This window comes from Pristis pectinata, chromosome 39 (assembly GCF_009764475.1).
Source record: "Pristis pectinata isolate sPriPec2 chromosome 39, sPriPec2.1.pri, whole genome shotgun sequence".
NCBI classification, from domain to species: domain Eukaryota; kingdom Metazoa; phylum Chordata; class Chondrichthyes; order Rhinopristiformes; family Pristidae; genus Pristis; species Pristis pectinata.
Window position 1 is genome coordinate 3933372 of NC_067442.1, and position 22809 is coordinate 3956180.

At 63.3% G+C, this 22809-nt stretch overlaps 1 protein-coding gene across 1 annotated transcript in view; it reads right to left on the reverse strand.

Annotated features, from left to right (window-relative positions):
- Positions 1–22271, reverse strand: part of LOC127587224 (IgGFc-binding protein) — a 28994-nt gene extending 6723 nt beyond the window's left edge. The window contains exons 1-15 of the mRNA XM_052045435.1: positions 22172–22271; positions 20257–21492; positions 19579–19907; positions 17671–18241; positions 15700–16301; positions 14306–14855; positions 12005–12693; positions 10009–10582; positions 7423–7622; positions 6772–6910; positions 5665–5993; positions 3235–3796; positions 2093–2724; positions 1256–1823; positions 195–790 (exon numbers count right to left, since the gene is read on the reverse strand). Of these exons, the coding sequence (XP_051901395.1) occupies positions 195–790; positions 1256–1823; positions 2093–2724; positions 3235–3796; positions 5665–5993; positions 6772–6910; positions 7423–7622; positions 10009–10582; positions 12005–12693; positions 14306–14855; positions 15700–16301; positions 17671–18241; positions 19579–19907; positions 20257–21492; positions 22172–22217 (7623 nt within the window). The 5' untranslated portion in view covers positions 22218–22271. The remainder of the gene's footprint in view (positions 1–194; positions 791–1255; positions 1824–2092; positions 2725–3234; positions 3797–5664; positions 5994–6771; positions 6911–7422; positions 7623–10008; positions 10583–12004; positions 12694–14305; positions 14856–15699; positions 16302–17670; positions 18242–19578; positions 19908–20256; positions 21493–22171) is intronic.
- Between the last annotated feature and the right edge of the window lie 538 nt (positions 22272–22809).

Here is a 22809-nt window from a genome sequence, read left to right on the forward strand (position 1 = left end):
CTCCAAGGAGTACGGACCCAAACTGTCTCCCCTCTTGACGAGACAACCCTCTCATCCCAGTCAAACAATCCTCGAGGGAGTATTGAGGAACAGCGGGACCTCGGTGTACGAGGGTAGGACACACCGTGAATGGTGGGGAGTACCGAGGAACAGAGGTCACAGACATACAGGGGACACTACAACGTCGGACTCACCTTCACCTTCCCCCTGACGCCCGACTCCAGCACGAACTGGTGCCCGGACACGTTGGCCGAGACCTGGCGGGTGACGGACACCTTCCCGTTGCCCCAGGGCCGGTTCTCTACCACCACCTGGAAGGGGGCCGGACCCCCGGGGGTCCCAGTGGCCCTGCTGAGGACGTAGGCGCAGGCACCCTGGAAGTCGAACCGCCGCCCGGTGTAGTCAGTGTAGTGGGAGTCTCCCGAGACCAAGCACTTGGCCACCTCCTCCAGGAAGCAGCCCCGGACCCCGTTCTGCAGCCGGCAGTGCTCCCCGTCCCGGCAGGAGTGACCCCGGCACGTCACCTGGCCGTCTCCCTGGCACTTGCACCTCTCTTGGCACCCGGACCCCTGGTAGAAGACCTCTCCCCGGGACAGGTAGGAACCCTGGTGGAGGCAGCCGCACTGGGAGAGGGGCACACACTGGCCCCCGCTCAGGATGTGCCCGCCGTCGCACTGGCAGCTCTCCAGGCAGGGTCCCGAGCACTCGGCACTGCCCTCCAGTCCGGAGCAGGAGTCGGGGCAGGGCGGTCCGCACAGGGTGTAGTGGGAGTTCCGCGGGCACGGGAGCTCTGGTGGGGGAAGGAGGGAGGGGAGGAGAAAGGGGGGGGGAAGGAGAGTGGAGGAGGAGGGGGGGGAGGAGAGAGGGAGAGGAGAGAAAGAGAGAGAGAGGGGGAGGAGAGAGTGGGAAGGGAGGGGGAGGAGGGCGTGGGGGAGAGAGAGGGGGCAGAGGGGGAGGGGAGAGGGGAGGGGGAGAGGAGAGGGGAGAGGAGAGAGGGGAGAGGGGGAGAGAGGGAGAGAGGGAGAGAGGTTTGGTTAGTGTGGGCACAAAGGAACACAGACCCCACAACCCTCCCTATCTCCATGACCCCCTCCGTCCCCTACATCTCCCCCCATCTCCGTGACCCCCCTCCCCCTACACCCCTTCCCCGTCTCCAACCCCCTCCCTCTCCTATGCCCCTCCCTGTCTCCGTGACCCCCTCCGTCCCCCATACACCCCCTCCTCGTCTCCGTGACCCCCCTCGGCGGGCACTCACCACAGAAGTCGCTGCTCCTCCAGGGGTGCACCGTGGCCCCTGCCGACTGACAGGCGGCCATGTACTGCCCCAGGGCCTCACAGAGCACCGACCGGCGGCCCCGGTACAGGCAGATGTCGTACAGGCAGTCCTGAAAGAAGGGCTGGGGGTCCACCTTGCTGTGACAGTCTCGGAAGGGCCCGTCCCGGGCCGTCAACCTGCCGCAGTGGGCCGGGGCGCCGTACACGCGCTGGTCGTCTGCGCTGCACAGTGGACAGGCCCCGCCGCAGCCCGAGACGCAGCCCGGGACGTCCGACACCTTCCAGGCCTCGCCGAAGGCCTCCACGCTCTGGGCCACCTGTCCGCTGGGCAGGCGCAGGTCGTCCCTCGCGTTGCCGTCGTAGTCGCCGCACAGGCCGCAGACGGAGCCGGCGTAGGTGCTGGGCAGGGTGAGGGTCACCTGGCTGATCCAGTCGAAGGTCAGCGTCAGGCCGAAGTCCGTCCAGATCTCCCCGGCCCGGCCCTTCCTCAGCACGGCGGCCCGCCCGTCGTCCATGCGCATGGGGATCGCACGCTGTACGCCGTCCACCTGTGGGGGTGGGGGAGAGCGAAGGCCTGAGACCTCGGTGTCTCCCGCAGCGTGGCGCTCCCTCTTCACTGCCCCTCCCGTGGCGCTCCCTCCTCACCGCCCCTCCCACATCGCTCCCTCCTCACCGCCCCGCCCGCGGCGCTCCCTCCTTGCTGCCCCTCCTACAGCGCTCCCTCCTCCTCCCACAGCTCTCCCTCATCTCTGCCTGTCCTACAGCGCTCCCTCCTCGCCACCCCTCCCATGGCGCTCCCTCCCCTCCTGATACTCACCAGGACGCGCCAGGGGAACTCCACGCTCATGGCGAGCGAGGTGCCGTTGAGCACCAGGGTGACCGCCTGGGTGTAGGAGACAGTGAGGCTGCCTCGCCGGTGGTTCTCTACTAGGACCTCGAAGGGGTCGAGCCCCAGGCGTCGGATGGTGCGGGCGTCTCCTCTGGCCCCCCCCTCGCACAGCCCCGACAGCTGGTACACGCAGGTGCCCATGAAGTCAAAGCGCGCCCCGTCGAAGGTGGTGTAGTGTGGGTCCCCGCGGGCCGCGCAGGTGGCATACGTGGCCGGCACGCAGCCCCGCGCCCCGCCGGACAGGCCGCACGTCTCCCCGGGTCCGCAGGCTCCCTCCCGGCACACCGCCATCCGCAGCCGTCCCTGGCACTCGCAGCGCAGGCGGCACCCTTCCTCGGGCCAGAACACCTCGCCGGGACGGTACTGGAGGCCGGCGTACATGCAGCCGCAGGCGGTCTGCGCCGGGCGGCACTCCCCCTCCTGCAGGACGTGGCCCCGGTCGCAGACGCAGGCCTCGGCGCACGGTCCCGGGCAGGGGGCCGTCCCCTCCGGGTCCACGCAGCTGGGCGGGCAGGCGCGGGCGCACTCGCTGTAGTGGCTGTGGGGGGGGCATTCCAGGGCTGGGGGGGGGGGGGGGAGAGAGAGAGAGAGAAGGGGGGAGAGAAAGGGGAGGGGGGAGAGAGAGGGAACAGGTGAAGGTGTGGATCCCTTAACGGGACACCCCCTCTCCCCAACACCCCCTTTCCTCACCCCACCTCTCCCCGAAACCCCCGACTCTCCTCCTCCCACTCTGACTCTCCCCCCTCCTCCCACTCTCGCCTCTCTACCCCGCCCCCCTCTCCCCCCACTCCAACTCTCCCCTCTCTCCCTCCCCCGACTCTCCCAACCAACTCTCCTCCCCACACTCTCTTCTCCCTCCCTCACTCCTCCCCCTCCCTTCACTTCCCTGACCGTCCCTTCCCCCATTTCCCTCCCCCTCCTGCTCCCCATCCCTCTCTGTCCCTTTCTCTCTCCCTTTACCCCCATCTCTTCTCCCCCACCCTCCCCTCACCACACACACACACACACACACACACGCTGACCCTCACTGGGGGACGGGTCCCACAAACACTGACCCCACCACTACTTACGACAGGAAGTTTTTGCCCTCCAGCCCTTCACCGTGACTCCTCCCTTCTGACACTCGGACGCATACGCCTCCAGCGCTTGACACAACAGCTTCCTGGACCCCTGGTTGAGGCAGACGTCGTAGATGCAGCTGTCGACGAACGGCCTGTGATCCACCTTGGGGTGGCACCCCTTGAAGACCTCCTCCAGCATCCCGCAGAACTGCGGCCCGCCGTAGAGCGCCCGGTCGGCGTCAGAACAGGTGGGGCAGTAACCCCGGCAGTAGTCCCAACAGAACGGGTCGTGGTCTGGCACCTTCCAACTCCTGGCCCACTCCACCGTCGATGGAGCCCTGGTGCCGTTGGGGAAAGTCACGTCGTCTTCCTTCACTCCGTTGAAGTTGCCGCAGAGGCCGCACACGCTGCGGAAGTGGCTGCTCGTGAGGGTGACGGTGAGGTACCAATTCCACTCGTAGGACACCTCCAGGCCGAAGTCGGTCTCCAACACGGCGAAGGATCCTCGCTGGAAAAGGCGCAGCTTCCCCTCTTCCAGCGTCACGGGGAGGCGGGTCTTCATGTCGTTTATCTGTGTGTCCCGGGGAAGGGAAGTCGGCAGTTACTGATCTGTCCTGTCAGACACAGGGCGAGGCTCCCTCCCGTCACACACTCCCGGGGTCAGACACAGGGTGAAGCTCCCTCCGCACCGTCCCATCACACACTCCCGGTGTCAGACACAGGGTGAAGCTCCCTCCGCACCGTCCCATCACACACTCCCAGGGTCAGACACAGAGTGAAGCTCCCTCCACGCAGTCCCATCACACACTCCCGGGGTCAGACACAGGGTGAAGCTCCCTCCGCACCGTCCCATCACACACTCCCGGGGTCAGACACAGAGTGAAGCTCCCTCCACGCAGTCCCGTCACACACTCCCAGGGTCAGACACATGGTTAGTTAGGCTGGAGTTGGACTGTGTTGGACTGGATTTGGTTGGGGTGAGTTGGACTGGATTTGGTTGGGGTGAGTTGGACTGGGATAAGTTGGCTTGAGTAGGGTTGGGTTGGGTTGTTGGACTGGGATGAACTAGGTTGGTGTCAGTTGAACCGGGACAAGCTAGGTTGGGTTCAGTTGACTGGACTGGGATGAGTTGGACTGGGACAGGTTGGGTTGGGTTCAGTTGGACTGGGATGAGTTAGGTTGAGTTGATTGGACTGGGATGAGTTGGGTTGGGTTGGGTTGATTGGACTGGGTTGGGTTGTGTTCAGTTGGACTGGGACGGGGTGGGTTGGGTTCAGTTGGACTGGGACGGGGTGGGTTGGGTTCAGTTGGACTGGGACGGGGTGGGTTGGGTTCAGTTGGACTGGGACGGGGTGGGTTGGGTTCAGTTGGACTGGGACGGGGTGGGTTGGGTTCAGTTGGACTGGGACGGGGTGGGTTGGGTTCAGTTGGACTGGGACGGGGTGGGTTGGGTTCAGTTGGACTGGGACGGGGTGGGTTGGGTTCAGTTGGACTGGGACGGGTTGGGTTGGGTTCAGTTGGACTGGGAGGAGTTGGGTTGGGTTCAGTTGGACTGGGAGGAGTTGGGTTGGGTTCAGTTGGACTGGGAGGAGTTGGGTTGGGTTCAGTTGGACTGGGAGGAGTTGGGTTGGGTTCAGTTGGACTGGGACGGGTTGGGTTGGGTTCAGTTGGACTGGGAGGAGTTGGGTTGGGTTCAGTTGGACTGGGACGGGTTGGGTTGGGTTCAGTTGGACTGGGACGGGTTGGGTTGCGTTCAGTTGGACTGGGACGGGTTGGGTTGCGTTCAGTTGGACTGGAGGAGTTGGGTTGGGTTCAGTTGGACTGGGAGGAGTTGGGTTGGGTTCAGTTGGACTGGGACGGGTTGGGTTGGGTTCAGTTGGACTGGGAGGAGTTGGGTTGGGTTCAGTTGGACTGGGACGGGTTGGGTTGGGTTCAGTTGGACTGGGACGGGTTGGGTTGGGTTCAGTTGGACTGGGACGGGTTGGGTTGGGTTCAGTTGGACTGGGACGGGTTGGGTTGGGTTCAGTTGGACTGGGACGGGTTGGGTTGGGTTCAGTTGGACTGGGACGGGTTGGGTTGGGTTCAGTTGGACTGGGACGGGTTGGGTTGGGTTCAGTTGGACTGGAGGAGTTGGGTTGGGTTCAGTTGGACTGGGAGGAGTTGGGTTGGGTTCAGTTGGACTGGGAGGAGCTGGGTTGGGTTCAGTTGGACTGGGAGGAGCTGGGTTGGGTTCAGTTGGACTGGGAGGAGTTGGGTTGGGTTCAGTTGGACTGGGAGGAGGGGTTGGGTTTAGTTGGATTGGGAGGAGTCGGGTTGGGTTGATTGGACTGGGTCGGGTTGGGTTCAGTTAGACTGCCTTTGGTTTTGGATCAGGTTGTTTCGGGTTCGCTCAAGCTGGACTCCGTCGGACAGCAGGACACGTCAGATGCCTCTCCTCACCCTGACGAGTCCCATCTCCATCTTGCGGATGGAGATCCTGTAGCCATAAACGTCCACGTGCACCAGCTTGACGTAGGAGACGGCAGTGTTGCCCCTGACGTCGTTCTTGGCCGTCACCTTGAAGGAAGGGAGGGTGGTGTCCGTCCCGCACGACTCTGCCACCACGTAGGTGCAGGTCCCCTGGAAATCGTAGTTCAGGCCGTCCAGGGTGTGGTAGTGGGGATCGCCCCAGGCCCAGCACTTCTTGGTGTACTGAGGCACGCACTTCGCCACACCCTCCTGCACCCTGCAGACTTCCTTCTCACGGCACCGGGCGGCTTTGCACGGATCTGGGGAGGCAAGAACATCCCAAGGTGAGAGCAGGGGTTGGCCGGTCAGACCCCACCTCACACACTCCCAAGTTCGCACCCACCTCCCCACTGACACTGATCACCTTTCATTCTCCCCACTTTCCCATCAACTCTGTGCCCCCTCCGCCCAAGACTCTTCCCCTCACCCACACACACGGGAGGGTGATTAACAGCGGCCAATTAACCCTCCGACCCCCCACGTCTTCTTGGAATGTGGGTGGGAACCGGAGCGCCCTGGGGAAACGCACAGGGTCACGGGGAAAGCGTGTAGACTCCACACACACACCGACCCTCACTGGGGGACGGGCACCACACACACACACACACACACACACACACACACACACACACACACACACACACACACACACACAGACCCTCACTGGGGAACAGGTCCCACACACACACAGACCCTCACTGGGGAACAGGTCCCACACGCACACTGACCCTCACTGGGGGACGTGCCCCACACACACACTGACCCTCACTGGGGTCGAGTCCCTCACTCACACACACACACACACCGCCAAAGATTGGGATTGTACGCAGTCTTGGGACATAGTATCTGTGACAGACTGCCCCTCCCGCGGCGCTCCCCCCTCGACACCCCCTCCTCACTGCCCCTCCATCTGTGACGCGGTGCTCCCTCCTCGCCACCCCTCCCGTTGCGCACCGGGGCTCTGTATGATGTCCTGGGACAGAGTGGGGATGGGAAGGGGTGGGGTGGGTGGAGGGTGATGAGGCAGCACAAACCCACCCTTGTTGTAGCAGTCCAGTAGTCCGTCCTTGACCACGCAGTGCTCGTCCGCCGCACACGAGATCGCTTCGCAGACCAGTCCGGTCTGGCTGCAGGAGCAGCGCTGGGTGCAGCCCTCCTGGACCACCGTCTCCCCCAGCTGTGGGGCAGGAAGACAGGGGTCACTGGTCAGCTCCCCCCACCCCACATCCCTTCCCGAGGAGTGGTGCGGACGTAACGCAGGGGGAGTGGGCGGGCAGGGAGATCCCACCGGCGGCAGAGTGTCCGTGAACTCTGTCCCATCCCTCTCCGTGGTGGGGGGGTGGGGAGGAGGGGAAGGAAGGGAGGAGGGGGAGGGAGGGAGGGAGGGACGGAGGGTGAGAAGTGGAGGGGAAAGAGGGCAAGAGGTGGAGGGGAAAGGAGGATGGGTCGGGGCGAGAGGGAATGGGGAAGATGGGGGAAGAGGGCGAGAGAGGGGGTAGGGGAGAGTGCACATGGGGAGGTGATCACTCGTTCTGTACGGAGTGGCGAGTGTCAGGGATGGACGAGGGTCGAGAGTCGGGGTCAGGGATGGTCAAGGGTCGGGGGTCGTGGTCAGGGGCGGACGAGGGTCGGGGGCGGACGAGGACCCGCTCCGACCCAGGACAGGTCCCATTGGGTTCCGACTCCTACCTGGTAGTACCGCCCGTTCCCGAGGCAGCCACACCGGTCGACGGGGACGCAGCGGTCTCCGTCGGAGAGGAAACCCGGGTCGCACTCACACCCTTCGGAGCAGAAGGCCGGGCACGGCGACTGCTCGGTGAGGCCGGCGCACGTAGAGCGACAGGTGTCGGCACACGACTCGTAGTGACTGTGGACCGGGCACTTCATGGCTGTTGGGGGGGTAGAGAGGTGAGAGTGCAGGGGGAGGGAGGGAGGCAGAGGGAGGGATGAGAGAGACAAACACCCTTCGTTACTGTGAACTCCTCCATCAGATCCCCCTACAGCCCCCCCACTCCCCAACAAGATCCCTCAAAACCCCTCCAGTGGACTAAAGCCCCTCGTCCTTAGAAGTCATTCCCGTGAATCCACTCCACACCCTCTTCAAAGCCCCGGCTTCCTTCTCCAAGTGCAGCGCCCAGAACTGGACACAACGCTCCAGCGAAATCAGGGGACGTCCCTTTAGAACCGAGACGTGAGGAATTCCTTCAGCCGGAGGGTGGTGAATCTGTGGAATTCGTCGCCACAGACGGCGGTGGAGGCCACGTCATTGGGTGCAATACACCAATCCATTGAGATTGATAAGTTCTTGATTGGATTCAGCCGTATTGCATTCAGTTCTGGTCGCCCCTGTTACAGGAAGGGTGTGGGGGACTTCGGAGAGGGTGCAGGAGAGGTTCACCAGGACGCTGCCTGGATTAGAGGGCATGAGCTATAAGGAGAGGTCGGACAAACTCGGATTGTTTTCTCTGGAGCAGCGGAGGCTGAGGGGAGACCTGATAAAAGTTTATAAGATTATGAGAGGCATAGATAGATGGTATCTTTTTCCCCAGGGTCGAAATATCTAACACTGGAGGGCATGCATTGAAGGTGAGAGGGGGTAAGTTCAGAGGAGATGCGTGGGGCAAGTTTTTTTTTACACAGACAGCGGTGGGTGCCTGGAGTGTGCTGCCAGGGGTGGGGGTGGAGGCAGATACGATAGAGGGGGTTAAGAGGCTCTTAGACAGACACACGGATGTGCAGGGAGTGGAGGGATGTGGATATTGTGTAGGCAGAAGGGATTAGTTCAATTAGGTGTTTAATTAAAGAATTAAACAAGAAGGCAACATCCGTCGTCAAAGATCCCCCCACCATCCGGGCCGTGCCGTCTTCTCGCAGCCCCCATCGGGCAGGAGGTACAGAAGCCTGAAGTCCCCACACCACCAGGTTCAGGAACAGCGACTTCCCTTCAACCACTCGGTTCTTGAACCGACCGGCACAACCCTAATCACTGCCTCAGTACAGCAACACTGAGACCACTCTGCACTGCAGTGGACTTTGTGCTTTTTGTTCTAATTCTGTTCTTGCAAAAATTGTGTACAATTTATGTTTAATTTAATGCTTTTCTTGTGAATGCTGTTTATCCGATGGTCTGTGCCTGTGATGCTGCTGCTAGTAAGTTTTTCATTGCACCCGTGTGCACACGGACTTGTGCGTCTGACAGTAAACTCGACTGACTTGTACAACTGTATCGTAACGTCCCAATTTCAACTCTCGATGCCCTGACTGAAGAAGAACAGCGTTCCACGGTGTGCGTGACAACACAAGCAGGGATTATCAAAATCAAAGTCGAGTTTCCTCACCAGCCTAACGGTGTTGCCTCTTTGAGGGAGCTGTGGGATTGAACCCTGAGGTCCCTCTGTTCAACACTCCCTAGTGCCCTGCCGTTCACTGTACGTCCTATCCCATCTGAGTTCCCAAAATAAATCACCTCGCACTTATTGGGATTAAATTCCCTCGGGCAACTTTCCTTCCGCTGTATCCTGAGACAACCTTCCTTGTTCTCCACAGCACTGGTAACTTGGACGTCATTTGCAAACTTACTAATCAATGAATCTCCATTGTCAGTCTGTATTTTTCAATTAAACATTTCTTGAAGTGGGTAAGAATCGACCTTTTTGTTTTGAATGAATGATTTTTGACGTCATGTCCCCATACACAGTCCTATCAAACATATTCAAAGTGAAGTTTACTGTCAGACGCACAAGCTCATGTGCGCACGGGTGCAATGAAAAACTTACTTGCAGCAGCCTCACAGACACAGAGCATCAGATAAGCAGCATCCACAAGATAAATTAGACACAACCTTTACAAGAAAGAACACCATTAGAACAAAAAAAAAAGTCCATTTCAGTGCTTCGTGGTCCCATACTGAGGCAGTGATTAGGGTTGTGCCGGTCGGTTCAAGAACCGAATGGTTGTAGGGAAGTCGCTGTTCCTGAACCTGGTGGTGTGGGGACTTCAGGCTTCTGTACCTCCTGCCCGATGGGAGATGCGAGAAGACGGCACAGCCCGGATGGTGGGGGGAGGACTTTTGATGACGGACGTTGCCTTCTTGAGGCGGCGCCTCCTGTAGATACCACTGACGGTGGGGGAGGGATGTGCCCCGATGTATTGGGGGAGCCACGAGAAGATTGGAGCGTCTCGAGGACGGAGGGGGTGGATTCCTACCTGCTCCCATCCCGTGCCTCATTTGCCCACCACCCCACCAACCAATCTTCCCCACAGAACTTGACTCACGGCAGAAGGATTTTGTCCTCCAGGGCTTGAGGGTGACGTTGAGCGCCTGACAGGCGGTGGCGTAGGCCTGGACGCTCTCGCAGACGGCGGCGAGGTCCCCCTCGGACAGGCAGGTGTCGTAGAGGCAGTCGGTGAAGAAGCGAGCTGGCGGGAGCACGGCGTGGCAGGCGCTCAGCGGACCCTCGTCCGAGGTCAGGATCCCGCAGTAGTCTCCCCCCTTCAGGACAGACAGCCGTTCCTGAGGGCACTCCGGGCACTGCCGCCCACAGCCGTGTTGGCAGCCGGTGGGTGCCAGCCGCTTGACCACCCAGCTGCGGCCGAAGGAGTCGGCGTTCGGCGCAGGCTTCCCCTCCGGCGTCCGGAAGTCGTTGGCTGGCTCCCCGTTGAAGTCGCCGCACAGCCCCCGGGTGAGACCCCGGTACTCGCCGGGAACGGTGACCGTAACCCGGGACGCCAGGTCGTAGCTGACAGCCAGCCCGAAGTCCGTCTCCATCACCGCCCGGTGACCGTGGGGGTACACCCGCACCGCCCCCCCGTCCAAGATCAGTGGGGTGTGGGCCAGCACTCCGTCCACCTGTGGGGGAGGGAAGACAGGCCTGACGGAGGGGGGGGCAAAATCCATCCCGTCAGCCCCACACTCCCCGTCCCCCACCCTGCAACGGAACAGCTGATGACTCTCTGCAGGTCGCCAAGTCCCTCCCTCCCCAACAACGTCCGATTCACTTCATCCAGGAAACGCCCCCTTGTTGTGGACGATTCAGGGGAGTGCCTGAATGGGGTGGGGAGGGTGGGGAAGGGAGAGGGAGGTGGGTGGGAGAGAGAGAGGGGGGGGGAGGGGGGAGAGAGAGAGCAGGGGGAGGGAGAGAGAAAGAGAGAGACACGGGGAGGGAGGGGGAGAGAGAGAGAGAGAGAGCTGGGGAGAGGGACGGAGGGGGGAGAGAGAGAGGCGAGGTGGAGGTGGGGGGAGGGAGAGCGGGAGGCAGGGTGGGGGAGAGAGAGAGGGGGAGGCGGAGGTGGGGGAGGCGGGGTGGGGGGGGGAGAGAGAGAGAGAGAGAGAGAGAGAGAGGGAGGAGAGAGGGAGGGAGGGGGGAGAGAGAGGTGAGGTGGGGGTGGGGGGAGGCAGGGTGGGTGAGAGAGAGAGGGGGAGAGGTGGGGGGTGGGGGAGAGGAAAGGGGAAAGGGTAGAATGAGAGGAGTGGGGTAGATGAAAGAGAGGGAGAGCCCCAGCCCCACTCCCCCCACCCCCCCTCATCCCCTCCCGAAACCCCAAGCCCTCCCCAGACCCCTCCACACACCCTTCCTCCCCACAGAACCCCTCCCCACCACCATAGCCCACTTCCCATCCCAGAACCCCTCTGCCTTCCCCTCCCTCCCCCCACCCGAGAACCCCCTACCCCTCCCCAGAACCCCACAGACCCTCCTATTCCCCCCACCCCCGATCCCCCTCCCACATGGTCCCCCTCTCCCTCCCCTCCAGTCACCACCTCCACACAGAACCACCTCCCCCAGACACCCCTCGCCCACATCTCTCCCCACCCCCATCCCTCAGAACCCCCCCTCCCCTCCCTCCCCCAGACCCCACTCCCCTATCTCCCCAGAACCCCCTCCCACCTCCAGACCTACCCCCTCCCCAGATCCCTCTCCCCCAAAGACCAACCCCCTCCTCCTCCCTCCCCTACCCCCCCCAAACCGACCCCCCCTTCCACTCCCTCCCCAAAACATCCCCCCAGACCTCCCTCCCCACCCTCTCAGAACCCCCCCCACCTCCTCCCTACCTCTCCCCCACCCACTCTCTCCTCCAGCCCCTTCCCCCAGACCTCCCCACAAGCTCCCACGCTCCCTCCCCAGACCCCCACTCCAACCTCCAGCCCTCCCCCCAACTCCCTCCCCACCCTCCTTCCCCCAGACCTCCCCAGCCCCCTCAACCCCGACTCCCCCCTCATACCCCACCTCCCTCGCCACCTCACCCCCAGCCCCCTCCCCTCACTCCCCCTCACCTTGACACTGCTGCGGCCACCCCGCTCCAGCAGCAGTCTCCGGCCGCCCACCATCAGCTCCACGGCGACGGCGCCAACTGCCCCCCGCCCCCTGCTGCCGGACGGCCGGTGGACCACGGTGACGGAGAAAGGGGCGACTGGGTGGGAGGAATCGCCCGCAGCCCCGGCCAGCAGGTAGGCGCAGCTCCCCTGGAAGTCGAAGGCCCGTCCGTCCAGCGTGAGGTAGTGGGGGTGTCCGGCTGCTTGGCAGTGGCCGGGGGCCGGGGGCTGGCAGGCGGCTCCTCCCGCCGGGACCGGGACCGGGACCGGGACCAGGCCCGGGACTAGGCTGTGGACCAGCTCTTGGACGAGGCCTGTGACCAGACCCCGATCCAGGCCCGGGACCGGGCCCGGGAGCAGGCTGCAGTCCAGCGCCCCGCCCGCCCGGCACAGGCAGCTGCGGCAGCGGTCGGCGCCCAGCCAGGCCTGCTGCCCGGGCCTCAGGTACAGGCCGGAGCCGGGCACCGAGCAGCCGCAGGCCGAGGGCGCCACGCAGCTGGCGCCGGGGCCCGAGCCCGACCACACCCGGCCCCCGTCGCACTGGCAGCCCTCGGCGCAGGGCCGGTCGCACTCGCCGGGCTCCGCGCCGCAAGTCGGCGGGCAGGGGGGGCCGCACGTCTCGTAGTGGCTGTGGGGGGGGCAGCTGGGGGCTGGGGGGTGGGGAGAGAGGGGAGGGAAGGGAGAGAGGGAGGGGAGGGGAGGGGACGTCGAGGGAAGGGGAGGGGGAAGGGGGAGCGGAGGGGAGGGAGAAGAGAAAATGTCAGTCTCGGTCTACAAAGTAACACCTCCCTTTTAATTCCCTTCCCCTCCCTCCCCAACCACCCCCCTCCTCTCCACCCACACCCACCCTCTCTCCAACCTACCCCCCCTTCCTTCCCCCTGATTCACCTCCCACGCCCATCTCCCACATCCGATGGGAACAAGAACTGGGAGGTCCCACAGTGGGACACAGAGGAAGCTTGTCCCTCCAGGAGTCTGGGAACACCGGCTGGGATTAGTGGATTGTTGGGAATCGAAGCAATTGGGGAAATTGTGTGGGGGAGGGGGTGGGGGGGCGCAATTGTGTGGGGGAGTGAACAGGAATGTGAGAACAGGTTACAGGGGACATCGGTGGGGGGATAGGATAGACCAATTGGGCCCAATGGCCCCAGAAAGATAATAGAAACAGAAAACCTACAGCACAATTCAGGCCCTTCGGCCCACAAAGCTGTGCCGAACATGTCCCTACCTTAGAGATTACTAGGGTACTGTGAGGAATAACGTCAACTATGGCCTGTTCCCTGAATATGGCTGGGGGGGGGGGGGGCAGTCATGGGGAGGGGTGTTGAGGGGGATAGTGAGAATCACTCCCAACAGGAAGAGTCATGGGGAACATCGGGAAAATCCGAGAGGGAGATTGTTTAGAGGGCAGAGGAGAAGGAACATGATCACTCCGGGGGTTAGCACGGAGTCCAGAGGCTGAATGGCCCTCTCCTGCGTGAGGGAGAATGAAGGAGTGCACAGTGAACTGTGCACGGTGCTGCCGGTGTGGTCTGACCCAGGGATACGGAGACCGGGAACTGTGCACGGTGCTCCCGGTGTGGGTCTGACCCAGGGATACGGAGACCGGAACTGTGCACGGTGCTCCCGGTGTGGTCTGACCCAGGGATATGGAGACCAGAACTGTGCACGATGCTCCCAGTGTGGGTCTGACCCAGGAATACAGAGACTGGAACTGTGCACGGTGCTCCCGGTGTGGTCTGACCCAAGGATACGGAGACCGGGAACTGTGCACGGTGCTCCCGGTGTGGTCTGACCCAGGGATACGGAGACCGGAACTGTGCACGGTGCTCCCGGTGTGGTCTGACCCAAGGATACGGAGACTGGAACTGTGCACGGTGCTCCCGGTGTGGGTCTGACCCAGGGATACGGAGACCGGAACTGTGCACGGTGCTCCTGGTGTGGTCTGACCCAGGGATACGGAGACCGGAACTGTGCACGGTGCTCCCGGTGTGGGTCTGACCCAGGGATACGGAGACCGGAACTGTGCACGGTGCTCCCGTGTGGGTCTGACCCAGGGATACGGAGACCGGAACTGTGCACGGTGCTCCCGGTGTGGGTCTGACCCAGGGATACGGAGACCGGAACTGTGCACGGTGCTCCCGGTGTGGGTCTGACCCAGGGATACGGAGACCGGAACTGTGCACGGTGCTCCCGGTGTGGGTCTGACCCAGGGAACCGTGAACAGTGCTCCCAGTGAGACAGTAACGAACCGGTACTTACGACAGAAGGTTGCGTTGCGCCAGGGGTGTACGGTGAGCCCTGCCTCCTGGCATGCAGCTACGTAGCTCTCCACGGCCTGGCAAAGCGCAGTCTGGTGTCCCTTGTACTGACAGGTGTCGAAAACGCAGTCCTCAAAGTAACCGCGGGGGTCCAGCCGCTTCCTGCAGTCGCGGAAAGGTCCGCGTTCCTCCAGCAGCAGCCCGCAGAAATGCGGGCCCCCGAAGCGCTGCCTGGACTTGGCGTCGCAGGCTCCGCAGTCTGCCCCGCAGTCCCCCACGCAGCCCGGCGTGACGGCCACCCGCCAGCGCTCCCCCAGCTCGCGCGGACCCCCAGCCGGCAGGTCGTCCTTCGGGTCGCCGTTGAAATCACCGCACAGGCCGCAGACCGAGCCCGCGTAGGTGGTGGGCAGGCGCACGGTCGCCCGGCTGTGCCAGTTGTAGGTCACGCGCAGGCCGAAGTCCGTCTCCAGGGACGCGCCTTGCACCGTCCCGCGCACGTGCAGCGTCCCCGCAGCGTTGTGGTAGGGCAGGTTCACGAGGACGTCGTCGACCTGTTGGGGGAGAGACGTCAGTCGGAGATGAGAGAGAATTGTCCCACCCCCACCCTAAATTGGTTTTGGGTGGTGATGGGGAGGGGTGCAGGGGCTGGAGCGGGTCACGGAGACGGGGAGGGGTGTAGCCATACATGGGTTTGAAATGTGTGGTTTTACATTGGAACTTTTACATTTTAGACCGGGAACTGTGCACGGTGCTCCCGGTGTGGGTCTGACCCAGGGATACGGAGACTGGGAACTGTGCACGGTGCTCCCGGTGTGGGTCTGACCCAGGGATACGGAGACCGGGAACTGTGCACGGTGCTCCCGGTGTGGGTCTGACCCAGGGATACGGAGACCGGAACTGTGCACGGTGCTCCCGGTGTGGTCTGACCCAGGATACGGAGACTGGGAACTGTGCACGGTGCTCCCGGTGTGGGTCTGACCTAGGGATACGGAGACCGGAACTGTGCACGGTGCTCCCGGTGTGGTCTGACCCAGGATACGGAGACCGGAACTGTGCACGGTGCTCCCGGTGTGGTCTGACCCAGGGATACGGAGACCGGAACTGTGCACGGTGCTCCCGGTGTGGTCTGACCCAGGGATACGGAGACTGGAACTGTGCACGGTGCTCCCGGTGTGGTCTGACCCAGGGATACGGAGACCGGAACTGTGCACGGTGCTCCCGGTGTGGTCTGACCCAGGGATACGGGGACGGGAACCGTGCCCGGTGCTCCCGGTGTGGGTCTGACCCAGGGATACGGGGACGGGAACCGTGCCCGGTGCTCCCGATGTGGTCGGACCCAGGGATACAGGGACGGGAACCGTGCACGGTGCTCCAACCCACACCCTGGTGACTTACCAGCACTCTGCCAGCCTGCTCCCGGGACACGACGAGGGTCTGCCCGTAGACGGTGACCCTCACCATCCTGGTGTAGGACACCTTCTGGTTGCTTCCCCGGTTCTCGTTCTGCACCTGTACCGTGAAGGGCGGCAGCCCCGTGCCGTTGGCGCACAGCGCGGCCAAGGTGTAGACGCAGGTCCCCTGGAAGTCGAAGCGGACCCCGTCGAAGGTGATGTAGTGGGGGTCCCCGGATGCCGAGCAGGTCCCGTAGCCCGCCGGGTGACAGGCTCTGGCGCCCTGCCAGACCTGGCACCTCTCCCTGACCCCGCACCGGTGCTGGGCACAGGCGATCTTCTTTGTGAGCGGGTCGCAGCGGCACCTTTGCTGGCAGTCCTCGCCCTCCAGGAAGGTCTCCCCCGCCTCATAGTAACGCCCCTCGTGGAGGCAGCCGCAGCGGGACCTCTCCACGCACCTGCCCGCGCTCTGCACGTAGCCCGCGTTGCAGGCGCAGGTCTCCACGCAGGGCAGTCCGCAGGTGGGGTCCCCGGAGGGCTGGGCGCAGCTCGGTGGGCAGGCACTGCCGCACGCCTCGTAGTGGCTGTTGTCTGGGCAGGTCAGGGCTGTGGGGGGGGGAAGAGAGAGAGAGAGGGTGGGTTGGGGGGAGGAAGGCCTGTCGTCTGCACCTCCCTGTCCATCAATCCCTGTCGTATCCCCCTTCCCGTCCGTCAATCCCCATCATCTCCCCCCTCCCAATCTGTCCCATCACCACCTCACCGTCCCCTCCCACTCCATCGCTCCCAACCCCTCCAACAACCATTGCTGCCCCCTTCCCAATGTCAAACGTCGCCCCCTCGCCCCTCCCAACCTCCCCCACTGCCCCATTGACTCACTGCTCATTGCAACCACCCTAGCCAATCTCCACCTTAGTCATACCACACGGAGACAGGCCCTTCGGCCCAACTGGTCCCTGCCGACCAAGATTCCCATCCAAGCCAGTCCCATTTGCCCGCGTTTGGACCATATCCCTCTGAACCTTTCCCATCCGTGGACCTGTCCAAGTGTCTTTTAAACGTTGTCAATGTACCCGCCTCACCCACTTCCTCTGGCAGCTCCACATACGGACCACCCTCTGGGTGATAAACATTTACCCTTGAAGATCCTATTAAATCTCTTCCCCATCTCACCTTAAACCTGTGCCCTCTGGTTCTTGATTCCCCAACCCTGGGGGAAAAGACTGTGCGCATTCACCCTATCGATGCCCCTCGTGGTTTGATACACCTCTATAAGGTCACCCCTACACTCCAATGAATAAAGTCCCAACCTGCCCAACCTCCATGACTCAGTCCCTTTAGTCCCGGCAACGTTCTCGTAAATCTTCCTCTGCCCTCTTTCCAGCTTAATGGCATCTTTCCCACAGCAGTGCGACCAAAACTGAATGCGATATTCCAAGTGCGGCCTCACCAACGACCTGTACAACTGCACCGCGACCTCCCAACTCCTGTACTCAGTGCCCTGACCGATGAAGGCCGGCGTGCCGAACGCCTTCTTCACCGCCCTGTCTCTCTGCGACACCACTTTCAGGGAACCGTGTACCTGTACCCCTGGGTCCCTCTGATCTACAGCACTCCCTTGGGCCCTGCCATTCACTGGGAAGGTCCCACAGTGATTGACTCTCCGGAATGCAACACCCAATGTCCTGCTGCCACACCCCCCACCCAACACCACAACCCCACACCCAACCTCCCCAAGACACCCCCACCCAACCCCCCAACACACCCCCTACCTCCAACACAACCCCCCAACCCAACCCCCCAACACACACCCCCCACCCAAACCTTCACCCCCAACACACCCCCCATCCAACCCCCAACACACACCCCCAACTCAACCCCCAAAACACCCCCCACCCAACCTCCCCCAAACACACCCCCCACCCAACCCCCCCACCACCCCCACCCTCCCCAAACCCCACCACTCCCGAGAACTCACGGCATCCGGAGGGCTTCCTCCAGTCTCCGACCTCGATCCCTTCCCCCTGGCAAGCGTCGGCGTAGACCTTCAGCGCCCGGCAGAGGAGCGCGCGGTCCCCGTCAGAGAGGCAGACGTCGTAGACGCAGCTGTCGACATAGGGCGCGGGGTCGACCCCGGCCAGGCATCCCCGGAAGGGGCCGGCGGTGAGAGCCAGCAGCCCGCACCAGCCGGGACCCCTGTACTTCCCCTGCTCCTGGGCTCCGCAGGTGGGGCATGCCCCATTGCAGTCGTTCCAGCAGAAGGCGTCCCCGTCGGGCACCTTCCAGCTCCTCCCGAACTCCAGGACGTCGGACACCACCTCGCCACCCGGGGTCCGGAAGTCGTCGTCTGCCTTCCCGTTGTAGTTCCCGCAGAGGCCACACAGGGTCCCGAAGTGGCTGCTGCTGGCGGTCACCACCAGGTGGTGGTCCCAGTCGTAGGACACCCTCAGATGGAAGTCCGTCTCCAAGACCGCGGACGCCCCGCTCTGGAACAGGGTGACCCGGCCTCCCTGGAGGCTGAGGGGCAGGTGGGTCTTGATCCCGTTGACCTACGACACAAGGTGTGGTGTTGGTGGGGTCAGAGAGAGGGGGGGAACAGGGAAAGAGGGACAGCCCTATGTCCCAGACCCATGTCCCAACCCTACGTCCCAACCCATCCATCGAAACCCATCCCGTTTTATGACGGGTGGGGATATGGGGAGGCAGGTAGGGAGTTGTGAGGGGGGGAGGCGAGGGGGTTGTGAGGGGGAGCGGGGTGGGTGAGGCGGGTTGATGTTAATGGGGAGGGGCGATGGGGTGGGCGGGCGGGTGAAGGATTGGGGTGGAGATGGTTAGGTGAGGCGGAGGTGGGGTGGTCTATGGGGGAGGGGGGTGGGGAGTGGGTCGGTGAGGGATAGGGGGTGGGTGAGGGGGAGTGGAGTGGGGGGTAGGAGGGGGAGGGGGGTGGGTGGGTGAGGGAGGGAGTGGGGTGGAGATGGTTAGGTGAGGCGGAGGTGAGGGGGTGGTCTATGGGGGGAGGGGGGTGGGGAGTGGGTCGGTGAGGGATAGGGGGTGGGTGAGGGGAGGTGAGGGGGAGTGGAGTGGGGGGTAGGAGGGGGAGGGGGGTGGGTGGGTGGGGGAGGGAGTGGGTGGAAGGGGGGAGGGAGAGGATCCGCTGGAACCCCATGCACTCCCGGCGGCACAGAGGGTGGTGGGCATCAGTTACGAGGAGGTAAGAGGGGAGGGAGAGGGACGGGGGGGGGGGAGTGGGAAAGAGAGGGGGGGGACGGAATTGGGGAGAGGGATAGAGGGAGGGAGGAGTGAGGGAGGGAAGGGGTGGGAAAGGAGAGGGACAGATTGAGGAGATCGAGGGAGGGAGGGAGGAGGGGAGGACGAAAAGGGACCGAGGGTGATAGGGAGGGAGGGAGAGAGTTGGGGGGGGGGGAGAAGCGGAGGGAGGAGGGATGCAGGGAGGAGGAAAAACATGGAGTGGGGAGGGATTACATGGAACGGGGTAGATAAGGAGGAGGAGGGGTGTAAACCACGGACCGGGGATTAGAAAACTGTGGATCGGATGAGGTTGGAAGAGGTGAAGTGGGCCGGACGGGAAGAGGTGGACCGGAAACGGGAAACCACGGACCGGAGCTGGGAAAGTGTGGACTGGAGGGGCCAGGGAAGACCTCTGAGGCGGATTAGATTGGAAGACATGGAGTGGATTAGACAGGAAAATGTGGAGCGGAGCTGGGTAAACAGCGGATCGGAGGGGCTGGGAAAGATGTGGAGCGGATTCAAGGTGCGGAGTGGGGGAGGGAAAACATGGACCGGAACACAGTAACCGCGGATCAGAGGGTGTAGGGAAGACCCGGAGTGGATTTGCCAGGAAAGCGAGAGCAGAACCAAGACTCACCCAGACGAGGCTGTACTCAAACTTCCTCAGGGTGATCTCGGTGCCGTAGACATCAATGGTGACCAACTTGACGTACGCCACTTGGGTGTTGCCACGGTTGTCGTTCTTGGCCCGGACGCTGAAGGAGGACAGCGAGGTGTTCTTGCCGCAGGTCTTGGCAATGGTGTAGGTGCAGGTGCCCTGGAAGTCGAAGTTCACCCCGTCGAAGGTGTGGTAGTGGGGGTCACCCCATGCCCAGCAGAGAGCACTGGACTCCGGCACACACACTGGCTCCCCGTCCTGCACCGAACATCGCTCCTTCGATCTACATCGAACCTTGGAGCACGGGTCTGCGGGGAAGGAGAGAGTGGGGGAGGTTGAGAATGGACACCGTCCCGTCGCACGCTCCCGGGGTGAAGCTCCCTCCGCACCGTCCCGTCACACACTGCCGGGGTCAGACACAGGGTGAGGCTCCCTCCGCACCGTCCCGTCACACACTCCCGGGGTCAGACACAGGGTGAGGCTCCCTCCGCACCGTCCCGTCACACACTCCCGGGGTCAGACACAGAGTGAAGCTCCCTCCACACCGTCCCGTCACACACTCCCGGGGTCAGACACAGGGTGAGGCTCCCTCCACACCGTCCCATCACACCAACCCCCTACCTCCCCCAGGACAGACACCCTGCGGACATCCCTTACCCACGAGGTCGTTGTCTCCTCCTCCGGCCGTGCTCCCCTGATACCCGTACCCGTCCCGTCTGGCCACTCCGTACTGGTAGACCCCGAGGCGGGCGCCGTTCTGTCCGCTCACGACGTGCGTTTCCTGCCCATTCCCGGTCTGCAGGTCGGCCCAGGAGTAGCCGGAGTCTGGCACCGGGCGCCACTTGGTACCGGCCAGCAACGGGCGGCCGTCTAGCCTCAGAAAGGACAGCTCGGAGGTCCGGGCCACCACACTGAGGTGGTTGTCGAAGCCGGCCAGCCCTCGGACGACGTAGATGGAGGCGAAGTCCCGGTTGGGCTTCACGGTCATCAAATAAGGGTTGTAATTGGTGCCTCGGTGCCGGTCGCCGGGGGAGTAGTACAGAACCAGGACGCCCCTGGTACTGGTCAGAGACAGGGGCTGGTCCCGGGACACGCTGAAAGTGAGCAGCTGGACTCCGGATACTTTGATCCTGCGGTCGCTGCCACTCAGACTCAGCTCGGTGTCCTGGGAGGTCAGGACGTAGACCGTGTCCTGGCGGGAATGCACGGTGCTGGGAGGCACCACGAAAGCATCTCCCCAGCTGCTGACCGGCGGCAGCTGCTCGTACACGTGGTTGCAGCGGCTCCAGAACGCCTTGCTGCAGGAGTGACCGGCGGTCACCGCAACTGGATGCTCGGACTGCACCCGGGAGCCGGTCAGGTTGCCCCGGTGTTGGAACTGGACGGTCTGATAAGGGCGGAGGGTCAGCCGGATGGCGACCCCCTTCCCGTACCTCCGTCCCTCGAAGGTAACGGGCTGGGTGAGGGTTAGGACCACCCGGTTGTCTTGCCCAGTGTTACTGACGGCGAAATCCTTGGACGGACCAGCAGGAGGGGTGAAGACCAGGTAGTCGGTGCCCAGCAACCGCACCGGGTACAAGGCGGAGGCGTCCACCATGTAGCGCTTCAGGCTGAACGTGGAGACGGAGACCGGATGGTTGGAGAGCACCAGCACCGTCTGGTCGCTGATCCCCGGCCGCCCCAGCTCGCTGGATGCCGGCACCGTCACTGTCGCCACCTGGCCTGCCGCCAGCTCCAGCTGCCAGCTGAAGCCGCCCAGCGACACGGTGACCGAGGTGGACGGCTCCCAGGCGGTGATGAGCAGCTCCAGACGAGCCGGACCATAGCTGGAGCGCAGGTTCTCCAGGAAGGCGGCGACGAACTCGCGGCCGGCGAGGCCCGCCGTGGTCGGACCTGGGTGGGGGGGGGGGTGTGGGGAGGGAGAGAGGTGGGGTGGGGGGAGGAGGCAGAGAGGGTGTGGGGAAGAGGGGGAGGGAGGGAGGGAGGGGTGTGGGGGAGGAGGAGGGAGGGGTGTGGGGGAGGAGGAGGGAGGGAGGGGTGTGGGGGAGGAGGAGGGAGGGAGGGGTGTGGGGGAGGAGGAGGGAGGGAGGGGTGTGGGTGGGGAGGGTGGGGTGGTGAAGCAGGTGGGGGGTGGAAGGTGGGAGGTGGGGGGGAAGGTTAGGAGGGAGAGTGGGAGTGGGAGTGGGGAAAGGGGAGGTGCAGGGTGAAAGGAGGGGGGAGTGGGGAGGGGTTGAGGGGAGGGACGGGGAGTGGGAGGGGGAGGTATGTGGGAGGGATGGTAATGGGGGAGAGAGTTGTTGAGGGTGGTGTGGGAGAGAACGGAGAGTGGGCAGGTCAGAGTGATCTCCCCCAGCGTGGCGCTCCCTCCCCGCCCCTCCCACAGCGCTCCCTCCCCACCGCCCCTCCCGCAGCGCTCCCTCCCCACCGCCCCTCCCGCAGCGCTCCCTCCTCACCGCCCCTCCCGCAGCGCTCCCTCCCCACCGCCCCTCCCACAGCGCGGCGCTCCCTCCTCACCGCCCCCCCCCCACAGCACAGCGCTCCATCCCCGCCCCACAAAGGGGTGTCCACTTACCGAGCAGGGAGGCCACGGTGAGGCAGACCAGTATCCCGGTCCCCATCGCTGGAACGAGGTCACAGCCAGTGAGCGATGGGGTAATTCAACAACGTGATGCATCACTGAAACCCACACCCTCTCTTCCCCCCTCCGCCCACCCCTTCCAGATCCCCTCTAGCCAACTCCCCCCTTCCTCCCATCCGTGCACTGGGCAAGGATCCACAACTCTCCCCCCAGATTCTACCCTCAGCCTCATACTCGGGGTTGGGGGGGGGTTGCAATTAACCTTCCAGATGATTAAACACCCCCCCCCCCCACACACACACACACACACACACACACACACACACACACACAGACCCTCACTGGGCGACGGGTCCCACACACACACACTGACCCACTGACCCTCACTGGGGGACGGGATCCCCCACCCCACCCGGAATTCCCGGAATAAAGAAATCCCACCGCCTTCCAACCCATTTCCCTCGGGATCGTTGCTCTGCTCACTCCTGGAAAACTGTCGAAGAACAGGGAAGATTCTGTGCGGCGCTGAGGGCAGTGATTTAAATGTCGGACCTCGTGCGCCTTTGGAAGGATCCCAAATTCCCAATGTGGGAAGCAAGACTCGGGGCGATGGGGCGGGGATGGTGGGGAGG